Consider the following 20797-nt stretch of genomic DNA (forward strand, 5'->3'; position numbering starts at 1 on the left):
CCTTAGGTTGTCCGCCCCTATTAAGACATCTCAAAATTTTGTTAGTAACAATATCAGTGGAAACTACCTTGCCAAGTGCATTCAAACGGTTTATAAGATGATTGAATCTCTTTTGATCAGCAATGGTTTCACCATGCTTCATTTGAAAAAGTTTAAACTGTTGATTTAAAGTGTTGATTCTAGCTTGATTGACCTTATTTGTACCGTCATGGGCAACTTGTAATGAGTCCGACATAGTTTTAGCGGTTTCGCAATGAGAGACACAATAATATTCATCAACTCATAAAGCAGAGATTATAATATTCCTTGTCCTTTAATCACAATACCACTTTTCGCATCTTCTGCATCCCATTGTGCTTCCGGCTTAGGTACAACAACACCACTCGCATTGGTCATAGTTATTTCAAATGGATCATTTTGGATGATGCTCCATACTCTTCTATTAATATAATTGATATGGATACGCATACAATCCTTCCAATAACCATAGTTCTCTCCGTTGAAACTCAGCGTTTTATTATACGCCATTTTTGGTTCGGAAGCCATAATCTAATAAGCGAATTTGAAGCACAAGATAAACTGGTGCTCTGATACCACTTGTTAAAAGAGGGGAACTGTCGCTACGCGAAAAATACAAAGTCACCATCGATTTTTATTTATTCCAAAGGAAAGGGAAAATATCGAGAAAACCCCAAAGAATGGTCATCGCAACCACGAACAGGTTCGGAAGTCAGTTATGCAATGGGAAGGTATTAGCACCCATCACATCCATGGTACTCCATGGGAATCATCTAGGATATTTACGCTTGAGTGAGTGTCGTTATCGAAATATTTGCTTGCCAAAGGTTTGCAGAGTGGAGATGGATTTTAAATTAGTGTGCTCGCCAAGGATTGGGTCCTCGTGCCTCCGTATGCCCACTTGTTGAAGTGAGAAATCAGAGCACCGTAGTTCGTGGGTACAAAATGTTGTTTGTTTTGTTGATTTTATACCTTGAAAAAGAATTTACTATGTGATGCCCTTAGGCTCAAACAAAATATTTGAATGAGTTGAAGTTGTTTTTTAGGTTTTGAGAAATGTGTTCTTAATTTTGGATTGCACTAAAGACTGTGGATAAAGGTGAGTATCTCAAACTACCAAGTCAAACGTCTTGTGTTCAAGATACTCAGAACGAGTGTAGGAAAGCTCCATTCTCATCCCTTCTTTACCGTTTAAGGCTCGTAACAAACAATCCTAATCGTATCTTATTGTGTTTTTGAGTTTGATATAAGAGAAGACCGTTTGACGTTGTATCAAGGGTTTGCTTATTGATTATGAAAGAGTGAGCGTTCCTAATGTCTAAGGGATAGCTATCAAACAGTAATAAAGAAAATAAGTAAAAGCATACATCCGAAAGGGGATGGGATACATGAAAAGTAGAAGGGAATGCCGAAATAAAAGGTCTCATTGTCAGGTAGCTCAAGAGAAAGCGTATTACCAAATTGGAGATGTATTTATTTGTGAGGAGACCGAACAAGTTCATGATGAGAAAAATCATCTATATGCTTTAATTTGATTACAGTTTTCAACATTGAATTTTAAATCCTTTGGTTTGGCATAAGCCTATAATGTTGCACATGCATCTCATTCGGATTTTAAAACTAGTTCTTACTGTTGCACATGCATCACAATAAGAAGTTTCTGTTCAATTTTGATAGCACGAACTTATTTGCTGGGATACAATGGTGCAAATTCTAGTGAGCAAAATATCAATGAGCCAAATAATGATGAATTAAGTAGTTCTAATGAGTTGGATAAACTACTTCCCGAAGAAGCCTTTTCGCGTCTCAAAGAATTTGTATATGGTCTTCATTTGAAGGTTTGTGATACTTTCTGTGGCATACTTTCTTGTGACTACACTAATTTTTTAATTTATTTTACTTGTAGTTTTACTATGTTGTATTTTCTTATGATGAAGTGTTTTATTCTGTATGTACCTATTATTTTAATTTGTATCATCCTGTAACAGTCAGTGGATGAGCTTATCAACACGGCACACAAGTTTTATGATGAAGTTGCCTTGCCAAAGCTGGTAACGAAACATTATTCAACGGATTTTATATTTCTTTGAAAAATAACTTGAAAGTTGAATCCATTGATTAAGAACTATGTTACTTGCTTAATTTTGTAGGTTACAGATTTTGCATCACTTGAACTTTCCTTGGCTTATAGATTTCCAATACAGTTGAGGTTACAATACTGTGTAGGTGTCTCTCTTTGACTATTTTGCATAACAAAGCAATTTAATTCATTAATTAAGTTTCAATAATGGAATCTTGTCCACCTAGGCATTTGATTTAGAGTTATTAAGTACACTCCCTCATTTAAGTTACGGCCTTATTTTATATGCATAGTTTAAATTAAGATATTTGCTATTTCCGACTGATGAGCGATGTGGGACTGTTCATCTCTATTATATTATCTATTATATTGCAAGTTGGTTAATGAACAAAAAAATTTCTATTAAAGATTATCTTGTGTTTACAAGATAGTAGATTTAGGATATACATTGTGGATGTTATTTTGATTGTGAATGATGATTGACATTAGTATATATATTATCTTTTAATTTAATATTATATTAAAATTTTATCAAAATATTATTATATTGAGATTATTGTAATTTAAGTCTAACAATAATAATTTACAAGGTTTATAAAATAAAACAAAAAATTTATTTCTCGCAACGGTGAGAAACTGATGTTTTATCTATGTAACCGTTGCTATATGTACCGAAGAAGTCAGGTAAATGTGACTCTATCAGAACGACTTTAAAATAAGCAACGACTATAAAGTGTTGTCATATCCTTCAGCGAAGGGTTCACTAAATTATGCCAATAGTGACGGTTGTAATCTGAGAACGGAGAGAAGCTGTAGCTGTTGGAAACTCTGAATTCCAAGATATTTAAAACAACGAATATATTTGATGCAAAAACGTTGCAAAAGTCTAAGACAACGACTCAGTTTGGAACGGCTTAAAAACCGTACTAATATATTAAGGAAAAGGTGTTTAAAAGTTTTGCAACGGTTTTCTTTCGTCTTTGTAGAACCAAAATGTTATAGTGCTTGAATTATTTATTTGTCATTTGTTCCTCGTTTAATTTATAATTTCTCTACATGACAAGTAAGAACATGTTTTTTAACCTTAGGTATAGGAGAAAATGTAATGGTAAAAATGGACAAATTCATCCTTCTAGTAGATTTTCTTGTCCTTAGGACGACACAAGATGATGATATTTCTTTAATTATTAAAAGATACTCTTTATCAACAATAATGTGCATAATTTACTTTGTAGGTGAACCATGGTTTTAAATTGCGGTTGCGGCTGCGAATGCAGTTTGTGAATTTTTATAGGTAGGTGTTTGAAATACAATGATGAAAAACAACTTAATGTTAAGTTTTTTAATTACATATGAAGTAAATTGAGGTTTAGGATTCTAATATTTCGTTTTTTTAATTAAAATATTTGAAGAATCATGATTGAAACGGTTTGATATGGTTCATAATATAACTGAAGGTGTAATTCTAAAATCACACCGCAATTGCAGTCGGATGCGGTTGTGGAAGCAACCGCATCCGTAATATTGTGGATGCAATTGCAGTTGCGGACCGCAATTTAAAACCAAAGAACCATAAAGAAGAAGAAAATGTTATGTAGCCAACAAACACACGAATGCACTAGTATCTCTGGAAAGAGCCTCTAATTTACATATAGAGAATGTCAAATAAACTGAAACCTTAACAATGATAGAGGTTGTGTCATTCCATGACATGCACAAATCATTCGTTCTCCCGATTAAAAAAAATAAAAAATTAACTCCAAGAATGCAATGGGAAATGAAAAGGCTTAAATGGATGGATATTTTTTTTAAAAAGTCAAAAACATGACACAAGATAAATTGATCACATATTATATGAATGACAAAAAAATTCTCTCAAAGGAATAAAGACTATTTTTTCAAAGATGAAATGTCCACCTTAACTTTGGGTGATGATGCGTCGAGCTCAATAAGTTAAACGAGCATTAAATGATGAAGTGGAGAAAAGCACTTGACATTATATAAGTGTTTGATTCGATTTTAAAAATGCTTGAATTGATTTCTGAGATGGTTTTGAAATTGAAATTGATTGAACTTATGGTGAAATGTTAGTAAAATTATATACATGTGCAATATGAACACGGATGAAGAAGTTACCTAATTAACCGACTAAGTATAATGAAATCGAATAAATTGAATAATCTATTTAGCAATTAAATTCAGAAATTAAATAATTAAGATTTAATTAATTAATTAAATAGAGATTTAACCAGTTCAATAAATTAAGTTAAATAATTAAATTAATCAAAAAGAAAAATAAATAAAATAAAATAAGTAACTAACACAAAAAGGTATATGCTATATATGGGGTGTAACTAAGTAACAAAGATGGGGCTAAGGCCCATCACTAACCCTAATTACCAATATTAGTATAAAAAATAAAATAAAAGTGATGAAAAACAAGGGGACACCAGGCCCATCACTAACCCTAATTCCTCCTCTCCAATGTGCTTGACTTTTTTTCAAAAATTTTAAATAAAAGCAAACCATCAATAAAGTCCAAACAAGTGGCAATGCATAAAATAAAAAAATAAAATAATAATAATAATAATCTATATCTATACCTATATATAAATCTATATCTATATATAAAGGGGATACACCTATTTGGAGTGACCTATTTTTCTCCTGATTTTACCCTTAGATTTTTTAATTCTTTTTATATTATCCAATAATAATAATACGTGGCACTCATACCAATAGCAGTTACAACATATAGGAAATAAAAGTTTAATTTTAAATAATGGATGCATTCGCTACACATAAAATCCAAGTGTAAATGGGAGTTTATGTGACATCACCAAACTATTTCCTTAACTTCTCAATATCAATGTTCTTATTATTGGCTGCTACAAAAACGATCCTACGAACATTCACGATTTCCATTTTTTTCATTTCCTCTGGTTACAGCAACGACCAAAAGCACCGCTGAACTTCCGACATCACCGTTGAACTTCCGACATCACCGCTGATACATCCAACGACCAACCTTCGCGGTTGAACTGCCTTGCCAGAAACTTCTTGAAGGTACGTGAAATTGTAACTTCTATCTATGACTTCTTAATATCAATGTTCTTAGTATTGGTTGCTACAAAAACGATCCTACGAACATTCACGATTTTCATTTTTTTCATTTCCTCCAGTTACAGCAACAACCAAAAGCACCGTTGAACTTCCGACATCACCGTTGAACTTCCGACATCACCGCTGATACATCCAACGGCCAACCTTCGTGATTGATCTGCCTTGCCAGAAACTTCTTGAGGGTACGTGAAATTCTAACTTCTATCTATGACTTCTTTGCTTTATGTGTTTCGAAAGCAACACTGGAATTTTCGTTAGGATTCGTTCATATTTGTATAATCAACTTTTTTCACTTATTTATAGTCCTCCATTATACAATTGTGAAAGTGGAAAAGAAAAGTGCATTAACTGAAAAAAAGAAGGTTCAAAGTTTATGGTGTGAGATTTGTCATATTAGCACCTTTTCAAAAGTTATGATGTTTATATATTTAGGTACTCATGTAAATATCACATGTAAACATTATAGGAGTTATAAAGTTATAAAGTTACACCTTTTATGACTTCTTATATGTAAAAATATATGAACCAGACAAATATTATAGAAGTTACTTTATAAAACGTGTAAAGCATTAAGAAATTAGTGACTTCGTTATAGTGGTATATTAATTAATTATAATTATGACATTTTTAATTATTACGTTTTAATTAAAACGTTTAAAATTACCAATGGGCTATTTTTCTCCTGATTTTACCCTTAGATTTTTTAATTCTTTTTATTTTATCCAATAATAATAATATGTGGCACTCGTACCATCCTACACTTATGGAACGGTTTAACAAAATATTTCACTTTATAACTTCTCACGTTTTTATTCCTATTATCAAATTTTAGCTGCTACAAAATAAGAATAGCAGTTATAACATATAGGAAACGACACTTTAATTTTAAATAATGGATGCATTTGCTACACACATAAAATCCAAGTGTAAATGGGAGTTTATGTGACATCACCAAACTATTTCCTTAACTTCTCAATATCAATGTTCTTATTATTGGCTGCTACAAAAACGATCCTACGAACATTCACGATTTTCATTTTTTTCATTTCGTTCGGTTACAGCAACGACCAAAAGCACCGGTGAACTTCCGACATCAATGTTGAACTTCCGACATCACCGCTGATACATCCAACGGCCAACCTCCGCGATTGAACTGCCTTGCCAGAAACTTCTTGAAGGTACGTGAAATTATAATCTATCTATGACTTCTCAATATCAATGTTCTTATTATTGGCTGCTACAAAAACGATCCTACGAACATTCACGATTTTCATTTTTTTCATTTCCTCCGGTTATAGCAACAACCAAAAGCACCGTTGAACTTCCGACATCACCGTTGAACTTCCGACATCACCGCTGATACATCCAACGGCCAACCTTCGTGATTGAACTGCCTTGCCAGAAACTTCTTGAGGGTATGTGAAATCCTAATTTCTATCTATGACTTCTTTGCTTTATGTGTTTCGAAAGCAACACTGGAATTTTCATTAGGATTCGTTCATATTTGTATAATCAACTTTTTTCACTTATTTATAGTCCTCCATTCTGCAATTGTGAAAGTGGAAAAGAAAAGTGCATTAACAAAAAAAAAGAAGGTTCAAAGTTTATGGTGTGAGATTTGTCATATTAGCACCTTTTCAAAAGTTGTGATGTTTATATATTTAGGTACTCATGTAAATATCACATGTAAACATTGTAGGAGTTATAAAGTTATAAAGTTACATCTTTTATGACTTCTTATATGTAAAAATATATGAACCAGACAAATATTATAGAAGTTACATTATAAAACGTGTAAAGCATTAAGAAATTAGTAACTTCGTTATAGTGGTATATTAATTAATTATAATTATGACGTTTTTAATTATTACGTTTTAATTAAAACGTTTAAAATAACCAATGGGCTATTTTTCTCCTGATTTTACCCTTAAATTTTTTAATTCTTTTTATTTTATCCAATAATAATAATATGTGGCACTCATATCATCCTACACTTATGGAACAGTTTAACAAAATATTTCACTTTATAACTTCTGACGTTTTTATTCATATTATCAAATTTTAGTTGCTACAATATAAGAATAGCAGTTATAACATATAGGAAATGATAGTTTAATTTTAAACAATGGATGCATTGGCTACACACATAAAATCCAAGTGTAAATGGGAGTTTCTGTGACATCACCAAACTATTTCCTTAACTTCTCAATATCAATGTTCTTATTATTGGCTGCTACAAAAACGATCCTACGAACATTCACGATTTTCATTTTTTTCATTTCCTCCGGTTACAGCAACGACCAAAAGCACCGGTTAACTTCCGACATCACCGTTGAACTTCCGACATCACCGCTAATACATCCAACGACCAACCTTCGCGATTGAACTGCCTTGCCAGAAACTTCTTAAAGGTACGTGAAATTATAACTTCTATCTATGACTTCTCAATATCAATGTTCTTATTATTGGCTGCTACAAAAACGATCCTACGAACATTCACGATTTTCATTTTTTTCATTTCCTCCGGTTACAGCAACAACCAAAAGCACCGTTGAACTTCCGACATCACCGTTGAACATCCAACACCACCGCTGATACATCCAACGGCCAACCTTCGCGATTGAACTGCCTTGCCAGAAACTTCTTGAGGGTACGTGAAATTCTAACTTTTATCTATGACTTCTTTGCTTTATGTGTTTCGAAAGCAACACTGGAATTATCATTCGGGTTCGTTCATATTTGTATAATCAACTTTTTTCACTTATTTATAGTCCTCCATTCTGTAATTGTGAAAGTGGAAAAGAAAAGTGCATTAACAAAAAAAAAGGTTCAAAGTTTATGGTGTGAGATTTGTCATATTAGCACTTTTTCAAAAGCTCTGATGTTCATATATTTAGGTACTCATGTAAATATCACATGTAAACATTATAGGAGTTATAAAGTTATAAAGTTACACCTTTTATGACTTCTTATATGTAAAAATATATGAACCAGACAAATATTATAGAAGTTACTTTATAAAACGTGTAAAGCATTAAGAAATTAGTAACTTCGTTATAGTGGTATATTAATTAATTATAATTATGATGTTTTTAATTATTACGTTTTAATTAAAACGTTTTAAATAACCAATGGGCTATTTTTCTCCCGATTTTACCCTTAGATTTTTTAATTCTTTTTATTTTATCCAATAATAATATGTGGCACTCGTACCATCCTACACTTATGGAACAATTAACAAATTATTTCACTTTATAACTTCTCATGTTTTTCATCCTATTATCAAATTTTAGCTGCTACAAAATAGGAATAGCACTTACAACATATAGGAAATGACAGTTTAATTTTAAATAATGGATGCATTGGCTACACACATAAAATCCAAGTGTAAATGGGAGTTTTTGTGAAATCACCAAACTATTTCCTTAACTTCTCAATATCATTGTTCTTATTATTGGCTGCTACAAAAACGATCCTATGAACATTCACGATTTTCATTTTTTTCATTTCCTCCGATTACAGCAACGAACAAAAGCACCGGTGAACTTCCGACATCACCGTTGAACTTCCGACATCACCGCTGATACATCAAACGGCCAACCTTCGCGATTGAACTGCCTTGCCAGAAACTTCTTGAAGGTACGTAAAATTATAACTTCTATCTATGACTTCTCAATATCAATGTTCTTATTATTGGCTGCTACAAAAACGATCCTACGAACATTCACGATTTTCATTTTTTTCATTTCCCCCGGTTACAGCAACAACCAAAAGCACCGTTGAACTTCCGACATCACCGTTGAACTTCCGACATCACCGCTGATACATCTAACGGCCAACCTTCGCGATTGAACTGCCTTGCCAGAAACTTCTTGAGGGTACGTGAAATTCTAACTTCTATTTATGACTTCTTTGCTTTATGTGTTTCGAAAGCAACACTGGAATTTTCGTTAGGGTTCGTTCATATTTGTACAATCAACTTTTTTCACTTATTTATAGTCCTCCATTCTGCAATTGTGAAAGTGGAAAAGAAAAGTGCATTAACAAAAAAAAGAAGGTTCAAAGTTTATGGTGTGAGATTTGTCATATTAGCACTTTTTCTAAAGCTGTGATGTTCATATATTTAGGTACTCATTTAAATATCACATGTAAACATTATAGGAGTTATAAAGTTATAAAGTTACACCTTTTATGATTTCTTATATGTAAAAATATATGAACCGGACAAATATTATAGAAGTTACTTTATAAAACGTGTAATTATTATAGAAAAAGCATTAATAAATTAGTAACTTCTATATAGTGGTATATTAATTAATTATAATTATGAGGTTTTTAATTATTACGTTTTAATTAAAACGTTTAAAATAAGCAATGGGTTATTTTTCTCCCGATTTTACCCTTAGATTTTTTAATTCTTTTTATTTTATCCAATAATAATAATATGTGGCACTCGTACCATCCTACACTTATGAAACAGTTTAACAAAATATATCACTTTATAACTTCTCATGTTTTTATTCCTATTATCAAATTTTAGCTGCTACAAAATAGGAATAGCACTTACAACATATAGGAAATGACAGTTTAATTTTAAATAATGGATGCATTGGCTACACACATAAAATCCAAGTGTAAATGGGAGTTTCTGTGACATCACCAAACTATTTCCTTAACTTCTCAATATCAATGTTCTTATTATTGGCTGCTATAAAAATGATCCTACGAACATTCACGATTTTCATTTTTTTCATTTCCTCCGGTTACAGCAACGACCAAAAGCACCGGTGAACTTCCGACATCACCGTTGAACTTCCGACATCACCGCTGATACATCCAATGGCCAACCTTCGCGATTGAACTGCCTTGCCAGAAACTTCTTGAAGTACGTGAAATTATAACTTTTATCTATGACTTCTCAATATCAATGTTCTTATTATTGGCTGCTACAAAAACGATCCTACGAACATTCACGATTTTCATTTTTTTCATTTCCTCCGGTTACAGCAACAACCAAAAGCACCGTTGAACTTCCGACATCACCGTTGACCTTCCGACATCACCGCTGATACATCCAACGACCAACCTTCCCGATTGAATTGCCTTGCCAGAAACTTCTTGAAGGAACGTGAAATTATAACTTCTATCTATGACTTCTCAATATCAATGTTCTTATTATTGGCTGCTACAAAAACGATCCTACGAACATTCACGATTTTCATTTTTTTCATTTCCTCCGGTTACAGCAACAACCAAAAGCACCGTTGAACTTCCGACATCACCGCTGATACATCCAACGGCCAACCTTCGTGATTGAACTGCCTTGCCAGAAACTTCTTGAGGGTACGTGAAATTCTAACTTCTATCTATGACTTCTTTGCTTTATGTGTTTCGAAAGCAACACTGGAATTTTCGTTAGGATTCGTTCATATTTGTATAATCAACTTTTTTCACTTATTTATAGTCCTCCATTCTGCAATTGTGAAAGGTGAAAAGAAAAGTGCATTAAAAAAAAAAAGTTTCAAAGTTTATGGTGTGAGATTTGTCATATTAGCACCTTTTCAAAAGTTGTGATGTTCATATATTTAGGTACTCATGTAAATATCACATGTAAACATTATAGGAGTTATAAAGTTATAAAGTTACATCTTTTATGACTTCTTATATGTAAAAATATATGAACCAGACAAATATTATAGAAGTTACTTTATAAAACGTGTAAAGCATTAAGAAATTAGTAACTTAGTTATAGTGGTATATTAATTAATTATAATTATGACATTTTTATTATTACGTTTTAATTAAAACGTTTAAAATAACCAATGGGCTATTTTTCTCCTGATTTTACCCTTAGATTTTTTAATTCTTTTTATTTTATCCAATAATAATAATATGTGGCACACATACCATCCTACACTTATGGAACGGTTTAACAAAATATTTCACTTTATAACTTCTCACGTTTTTATTCCTATTATCAAATTTTAGCTGCTACAAAATAAGAATAGTAGTTATAACATATAGGAAATGACACTTTAATTTTAAATAATGGATGCATTTGCTACACACATAAAATCCAAGTGTAAATGGGAGTTTCTGTGACATCACCAAACTATTTCCTTAACTTCTCAATGTCAATGTTCTTATTATTGGCTGCTACAAAAACGATCCTACGAACATTCACGATTTTCATTTTTTTCATTTCCTTCGGTTACAGCAACAACCAAAAGCACCGGTGAACTTCCGACATCACTGTTGAACTTCCGACATCACCGCTGATACATCCAACGGCCAACCTCCGCGATTGAACTGCCTTGCCAGAAACTTCTTGAAGGTACGTGAAATTATAACTTCTATCTATGACTTCTCAATATCAATGTTCTTATTATTGGCTGCTACAAAAACGATCATACGAACATTCACGATTTTCATTTTTTTCATTTCCTCCGGTTACAACAACAACCAAAAGCACCGTTGAACTTCCGACATCACCGTTGAACTTCCGACATCACCGCTGATACATCCAACGGCCAACCTTCGTGATTGAACTGCCTTGCCATAAACTTCTTAAGGGTACGTGAAATTCTAATTTCTATCTATGACTTCTTTGCTTTATGTGTTTCGAAAGCAACACTGGAATTTTCGTTAGGATTCGTTCATATTTGTATAATCAACTTTTTTCACTTATTTAAAGTCCTCCATTCTGCAATTGTGAAAGTGGAAAAGAAAAGTGCATTAACAAAAAAAAAGAAGGTTCAAAGTTTATGGTGTGAGATTTGTCATATTAGCACTTTTTCAAAAGCTGTGATGTTCATATATTTAGGTACTCATGTAAATATCACATGTAAACATTATAGGAGTTATAAAGTTATAAAGTTACACCTTTTATGACTTCTTATATGTAAAAATATATGAACCGGACAAATATTATAGAAGTTACTTTATAAAACTTGTAATTATTATAGAAAAAGCATTAAGAAATTAGTAACTTCTATATAGTGGTATATTAATTAATTATAATTATGATGTTTTTAATTATTACGTTTTAATTAAAACGTTTAAAATAACCAATTACGTATAATTATGATTATTTACATAGAGTTTATAAAACGTGTTTAATAATTCTTTTTCTGTAATTAAAATGTTTAAAATAACCAGTTATTTATTGATCTTTACACGTTTATAATTATGATGTTTTTAATAGTTCCTAATTTGTAAACTCTATATTATATTAATTAAAAAGCATTAAGAAATTAGTACCACTTTGTATGTTCATATATTTAGGTACTCATGTACCGGTTATTTTTAATAACCACGTTTTACTAATTAGTACCTTCGAATAAATTATTTAAAATACCTTTCACATAATTATTTGGACGGGACAAACATTATAAAAGTTATTTTACTAATTAATTAATAATAAAAAGAGACAAAATTTCATATGAGTACCTTCGGACAAAAGACCACCTATATATTTAGGTAACGGCCTAAACAAAATGCAACGGACAGAATCCACAACTGATTTAGCGGGGGTGTGATGTTCACCACTTAAATTGATTTAATGGACTGACATACTATAATAATTTAATTATTAATTAATTATTAAAATAATTAGTTAAACAAAATATTAATTAATAAATTGGTGGAAATTTTGGGTAACATAATATTTTATTACTTAAAAGAAAACAATATTAACGTATTTTGTGTAACATAATATTTTATTGGTTAAAAGAAAACAATATTAACGTATTTTGGGTAACATACAAAGTGTAGTGCTTATTTTAATATATTTTCATAATTTGAATAATAAAATCATCTTATTCACTGCAACACTTATTTTAATGTATTTTAGATAAAGTGTAATACAATAATATATTACATAATTATTACATAAGTGATATATTTAATGTATTTTAACTGTGTTAGATTAAGTAGAAATAATTTAATTATTAATATTATTTTGAATGCGCAAATTCAATATTATGTGGAAAAAAAATGGAAATGAAATCTCACTAAAAAATTTATCAACATTTATGTACGTCATGCAACATTTATGTACGTCGTGCAACATTTATGTAGGTTATTTGCGGAAATCAATAACATATTTAAATTTATAGTATACTTGAAATTGTGTGGTGTTCTTATAAAAATCCTCAAAGTTTAATGCAGAAACATGAAAAAGATGCATGACTTAATTGAAGTTACTGAAATAATTTAAAGTTTCTAGAAAAGTAACCAAAAGAGATAAAAAGAAATTTAAAAATGTAAGGGAATAGAAAGTGTTAGAGAGAAGAAAAGTATCACTCCCGTTTTTTTTGCATTGCATTTTGACTTTGTTCTCTATTATAGAATACTATTTTTTTTAATTTTAATTTTAAGGTAAATTATTTATCAAGTTAAATTAGTATATAGTATGAAAATATATCAAGTTAAATTAGTATATAGTATGAAAATATATCAAGTGAATAATATATCAAGTTATTCATACTTATTTTTTTAATTTTCATAATTTTTATTAAGCACTAGCGTCCAAACGGGCACTCCGTGCCCGTTTGTCCGCTTTTTTTACTGCGATAACGCGTGAAAATATTAATAGCGTCTTTTTTTATATGTTTGATTTTAATATAAACTATTTATATGATGAATTATATTGGTATTTATTCAGATACATATTAAGTTTTGTTTGCAATATGTAATATTCGCGCATTAAGTTTTGTTTGAATCGAGAAAACTGCATTTTGACGTGACTTTGTTCAACCATGTGTGAGTGGAATAATTTGGTGATTAGGAATACCATATATTATGAAAAAAAAGAAAATACGTTACACCAAAATTAAGTTTTGTCTTTATATAATTTTATAGATAGTTGAAAATCATAAAAAGATTTAGATAAAATAAGACAAAATATGTTTAATAAGTAATTAAACATAAACATTAACAGAGACATTAAGTGACATTGTTATATTTTTTATTGCGCAAATGCGTAAAAATATTAACAATGTCTTTTTGAAAAAAAATATTTTAATATACATTATTTATATAATCAAACATGTGATATCTGTTCAAATATATATTAAATTTTATTTATAATATGTAGTATTATGTCAATGTTTGAAAATTAAAATAGATATGTTATTTTTAAAGTTGTCAATAAAAATGCATTATTCAGCCTATAAAAATATATAGATTAAATAATTAAAAATTGTATCTCTCAATTTACTAAACAAATAAACATAAACATAAACATTAACTCTCTCTCTCACTCTCTCTCCTCTCCCCTCTCTCTCCTCTTCCCCCTCTCTCTATCTCCTTTTCCCTCTTCCTCTCTCTCTCCCTACCTACCTCTTCTTATCCCTCTCTCCCTTCCTCCTCCCCTCTCATATATGAGTTGTGTAGTTGAGAGTAACCTAAATTTTAAAAAACAATAAATAAAAAAGTTAATATTCAAAATAAATGAATTCATAAATATTCAAAATTAATTTATACATAAAAAAATATAAAAATTGAAAAGAAACAAAAACTGAAACATATTAATGCAAGAAAAAAAGTTTAAGCAAAAAGAAATAAAAGAGAGATGATAAATAGTGACAAATTCTTTGATACTCATGATAAGTAATTGAGTATCGGTACCTTTAATGGAATTCGACTTAAAATATTAATTTATTTTTAAATAAAATAAATATCAAAGTGATATTGTTTAATTGAGTGAAAGTATCAGTACTCAATTAAATTTAAGTGTTACAGAGTGTTTACCATGAATAGTATCGTTTGTATAAAAAAGAAATAGAAGAGAGATAATAAATATAATTGTTTGTATAAATTGTAACATCTTTGTGTATTTTATGTTTTAGAGAGATGATTAAGTACTTTAGAATATACAATTATTATTTAAAGTTATAGATAGTCATTGATAGAATAGATTAATCTTATCATCTATATAATTTAATTTGGAGTAGAATGTATAGGTATAATTACGGAAAATACATTGCAAATTGAAAAAAAAATCCAAACAAAAATATCATAAGTTCTCTTCATTTAGTAGTATCCCTTTTTATCAAAGAAAAGATGAAGATCAAAGATTATTACCGTTGCATTCTTACTACATTGTTGAAGAGACATTTAATTATTTTAATGTGTATGCATTACATCCTCATGCCAAAAACACTAAAGAACATAAATTTCAAAATAAAATTTCGAAACTTAATAAGGAACAAAAATCAAAGAGAAAGAAATAATACTCACCGATAATTATGGAGAATTAGTGAGAGAGAAAAAGATAAAAAAAATAGGATTCTTGTAATGGAAGTTGGAATAAATATATTTATATTCTATAACCGTTCAAATATTTTTTTAATAGTAGATCACTTTAACTTTTGTAGTAGAGGTTAATATGTATTTAGAAGGCTAACCTCCTTAAATATAAGATGTAGAATTTGACGATAACTTCTACATAAAAAAAACTATCTGATTTTTATATAATTTTTATTTCAATAATTTATTATTATGTTTAGGGTAAAATGGTATATTGTTATAGATGAATTGATGGTAAAATTGAAAGAAAAAAAAGGTTACACCAAAATAATGTTTTACCTTTATATATTGTTATAGATAGATTATAGATTATAGATATAGATATAGGACTTCAACTCACACTTAATTTATTATTAACACTTTAATGTATTATCTATTACACAACAGTGAGACAACAATTTTGTAAGTAGAATGAATAAACAAACCAATTTAATTTGTAATTAGGGGAAAAAATCATATCCAATATACTTATAAATTTTCCTTTTATGTATATTTTAAACTGTTTTCATATCTTTGGAATAAAAATATATTAGCTTATATAAAAAATGATAAAAGATTATCATTGAAAATGATAAAAGATTATCATTGAAAATGATAAAGAGAGAAACTGAATAGAAAAAGAAAAAATTATGAATTATGAATAGAAAAGTGAAATGCAGATGTAGTTATTTTTATAAATTTGAATAGAAACATGAATGAAGAAAAAAAACAATGTAACAACTCTAGAAAATAACTTTTGTAATTTATAATTTGAATATAAATATTTAAAATTAAATATTTATGTGTATTCAAAAAAATCAATTTTTTATTGTTACATCTTAGTTACCATCACCACCATAAAATTGTGTCATTTTTTTCCTTCCTTTTACCCCGGTCAAAAGATTAAAAAATATTAAAAGAGAAAAAAGAACATGTAGAAGTAAATCAACCAAAAAAAAAAACTATAATAAATATGTAAGAGAATTTCTAATATTTCAAAAAGAAAACAACAATATGAATATGTACTGCGACAATTTGTTCTATTATTGGTTAACTATTAAGAATGATTAAAAATGTGTCAATAAAAAATGATAATTATCCTATGAACTTACTTAATAGAAATGAGAAATATGTTAGAGAAATGAAACTGACATTTCATAACCTCTTTTCTTCCACTGTCACACAGAACATCATTTTTGGAGAAAAATGAAGATCAAGAAGAAACAATAGTTACAATGTTAATAAGGGTCATTTTATCACACAACTTGAAAGTGTAAATCAAATATGGTAGTTATCGAAGGAAGTTACATGATAAAATGAAAAATATGAGATTTATAAAAATGTTGGTTTTTCATTCTTATAAAAAAAAAAGATACGGTTAATATTATGTGGAAGTTACTTCCCACTTTAAAGGGGGAGTTACATTATATTTGTCATGAAATAGGATAATCGAAAATATCTATTAAGAATTGAAGGAAAAAAAATAGTAAAGGATATAATTGGTAAAAAACATGCTATTATTCAAGGATAAATCTGGAATATGAAAAAGTGTCACTCCAAAATTGTTTATCCTCTTTATATATAGTAATAGATTACATATGCCGTTATCATATAAATTGGTGTTGGAGGAAGTTATTTAGTATATTTGATGTGTTGGAGGAAGTTATTTGATGTGTTGGAGGATGTTACATATTTAATAAATGATTTTCTTTTTGTATTTTTTTTTAAATTTAATAATCGATAGTAATTATAACAATTGATAAAGGATAAAATTGAATGAAAAAAAGGTCATACCATTTTCACATATGCCCTTTATCTATAGTATAGATATAAGCATTTTTTATAAGCATAATATAATGATTATATCAAGTTATTTTCATATAAGCATATATTATTCTATATACTATTTTTTACTGCGCTAATAGTATATAGAATACCATATCAAGTTATGAAAATAGTATATAGAATACCATATCAAGTTATGTTTATGTTTATTAATAATTTGATTATATGCTTATATAATTTTTTATAAGCATAATATAATGATATAACTTAATAAAATAGTATATAGAATAATATAATGATTATATGTTATTCATGCTTATTTTTTTAATTTTCATTATTTTTTTATTTTAATTTTATGTTTTTGTAGAGGATTCGGTATAGTTTCCAGTTGACAATTACATTAATAAAATGGAAAATAATACCCGTCAAATATCAAGTCAACAACAGAGGTCAAGAAGGTCCGAAAATGAAAGGAAGTGGAGACAAAATATGAGCAACGAGCAGAGAGAAAACAATTTGTCGAGACGACGTGAAAATTATAGGCGGCGAAAAGAGCAAGAGAAACAAGCTCAAACATCCCGCCCTATAAACAGTCAGTCGAGAGTTCCATTTCAAAATTTTACAAATATGACTTTTCCAAGATCACACTTTCAAGGAACTCATGACAGTGAAGCCGGCCCAAGTAGAATTACACATGTTAATGATGTTGCACTTGGTTGGCGATTATCAATATATATATTATATATATTACATTTCATATTTTTGTTCGCTTTCGTCATATCTTATTTTATGTATTTAAACCCGCAGATCGTAATTGCACATCACCTAATTAACGAAAAAACATGAGTCAATTCGATACAAGTATAAGTGATATAGTTCTAAGTATGTGAGTATTAATTTTTACAAATGTATATATATTAATTATTATTTTTGTATCAGATGATATGGATGTTGATGAAGCTTTGGAGGATGCAGTAATATCATATGTTAACATGGACGCCAGAGAAAATGGTGCATTATCACGTCGTCCTCAAGGTATGTTCGTAAAAATTTTGCTTCAAATAAATGTAGCATTTGCTCATGTGACATAAAATTTAAAATCATGCAATATTAAAATATAATAATTGAAGCATCTTGCATATATTTTTTATTTGTATTTTAGATTTTAGATAATATTTAGTAATCAATATCAAACTCCTGCCTGTAGAATTAGGACATGCTTTTCGAGCAAAGCACAATATTGCTCGAAATTTCAAAAATAATATGATGATGGTAAAATCCCGGTTGCCTCATCCATTTACCTGTAGACACTGCAATGCAAGATTGTTTCATCATGAATCACGTGACACGTGTTGTAATGGTGGAAAAGTATCATTCTCACGAGTTGATGCTCCTATAGAATTGCAACAATTATTTTTGTATGGTTCAGCTGAAGGAAAACATTTTAGGCAACATATTCGAAGTTATAACCATGTGCTTTCATTCACTTCAATTGGTGTTCATGTTGATGAGAATATTCTTACATCTGGTCGTGGTATATACACATTTCGTGCTCAAGGTGTTTTTTACCATAACATAGGAGGTTTCTATCCAAATGAGGGTGTCAGGCTGCGTTTCTTACAACTATACATCTACGACACCGATAATCAGCTACATAATAAAATGCAGGAAAATCCACAGCTGCACCAAAATGCAGTTCATAAATTATAGAAAATGCTCCATCAGTGTAATCCTTTTGTAATTAGGTTCAAGCAACTTTCATTACTTCCAAATATCAGTGAATGTAGCCTCATACTTAAGGAGCGTCCAAGTAATCACCATCAATACAATCTTCTAACTGCTGAACAAGTTGCGGCAATTATTGTTGGATGTGATGCAGATTCTATGAATTATGGAAGGGATATTAATGTCATTCGTTGTGATGGAAATCTCAAGAAAGTCCAAGAGACAAAGGGATATTATGATCCTTTGCAATACCCTGTATTGTTTCCATTTGGGACGCATGGTTGGGACATCAACACAACAAATTGCAATGGACGAAAAGTGTCATGTCGAGCATATTATGCTTCAAGTAAATTTGGATTAATTTTAGTAGATAATCTACTTAGCTAAGTGTTGTTTAAAAAACTTTACATTTAACACCGATATTTTTTTCAATCAACTGTAGATTCGCCCAAATGATCAATCAATGTTGTTAGATGCGGGTCGACTGTTGCAACAATATGTTGTAGACAATTATGTCAAAATTGAATCAGGGAGATTAAGGTGGATTAAAGAGCACCAAAGTGATATACGTTCTGAATTGTACCAAGGTTTACATAATGCTTTGCATGTTGGTGAAACTAATGCAGGTAGAAATTCATATAGCATAAATATACAGTTTTAGATTAATAATTAGTTGTACTTATAATGCTAATAATTCATATATTATAATACTAATGCATTTCATGAATCATCGTAGAGAACATTGGAAAAAGAACAATATTTCCATCATCATTTATTGGCGGTCGTCGAGACATGACACAACGTTATGAAGATGGCATGGCTATTGTTCTTAATGGCGGTAAACCAGATATTTTTCTAACAATGACATGCAATCCTTCTTGGAGTGAGATAACATCAGAACTTTTGCCTTTTCAAACACCACAAGATCGTCCAGATTTGCTAACAAGAATATTTCGTTCGAAATTTGAGAAATTGAAGGATGATGTTATCAATAAAGGAGTCTTGGGTAAAGTTAAAAGCTACGTGTATGTCACTGAATTTCAAAAGCGAGGACTGCCGCATGTGCATATGTTGTTGGTCTTAGAAAGTAACGATAAGTTGCGTGACCCAAAAGATTATGATAGTATGGTAAGAGCAGAAATGCCTAAATTAGAATGTGAACCACAGTTGCATGAAGCTGTTGTAAGACATATGATCCACGGACCTTGCGGCATAATCAACCGAAAATCTCCATGTATGAAAGACGGACATTGAAAAAAAAAGTATCCCAAACAATTCTTGGATGAAACACGTCAAGGCACTGACTCATATCCCGAGTATAGGAGAAAGTTTGATGAGTCTGCATCGTTAGGTAGAGATAGGTCTGTCGATAATAGATGGGTGGTTCCTTATAACCCTTGGTTACTGTTAAAGTATGATTGTCACATCAATGTAGAGAAATGCAGTAGCATTAAAAGTATCAAGTATCTATACAAATATGTGTACAAGGGCCCTGATCGTGTGGCTATGGAGGTTCATAAAGGATCATACATGGATGAAGTTCAGCAATATGTTGATGCAAGATGGATTTGTGCTCCCGAGGCATTATGGAAAATATTTCGATTCACTCTTGTCGCAACCCGAAAAATACGGTCTGCGAAAAAAACAACCGGCGAGAAAGAAAATGACAGAAGAGTCGCCACCGTGCGTTATTTATCCCAAAGGAGGGAAAGGAAACGCTCGAAGTAAACCTGGAGAAAGGAAAGGAAAAGACAAGGTCTCGCAACCAAATCTTGG

General features: G+C 30.2%; 1 protein-coding gene across 1 annotated transcript; it reads left to right on the forward strand.

Moving 5' to 3' along the window:
* The first annotated feature begins 17923 nt into the window (after positions 1-17923).
* On the forward strand, positions 17924-19006 carry LOC127123599 (uncharacterized). The gene is made up of 3 exons (XM_051053803.1): positions 17924-18011; positions 18236-18331; positions 18504-19006. Exons 1-3 carry the CDS (start codon positions 17924-17926, stop codon positions 19004-19006), a joined length of 687 nt encoding a protein of 228 aa, XP_050909760.1.
* The last annotated feature ends 1791 nt before the right edge of the window (positions 19007-20797 follow it).

This window comes from Lathyrus oleraceus, chromosome 2, assembly GCF_024323335.1.
Source record: "Lathyrus oleraceus cultivar Zhongwan6 chromosome 2, CAAS_Psat_ZW6_1.0, whole genome shotgun sequence".
Taxonomy (NCBI): Eukaryota; Viridiplantae; Streptophyta; class Magnoliopsida; order Fabales; family Fabaceae; genus Lathyrus; species Lathyrus oleraceus.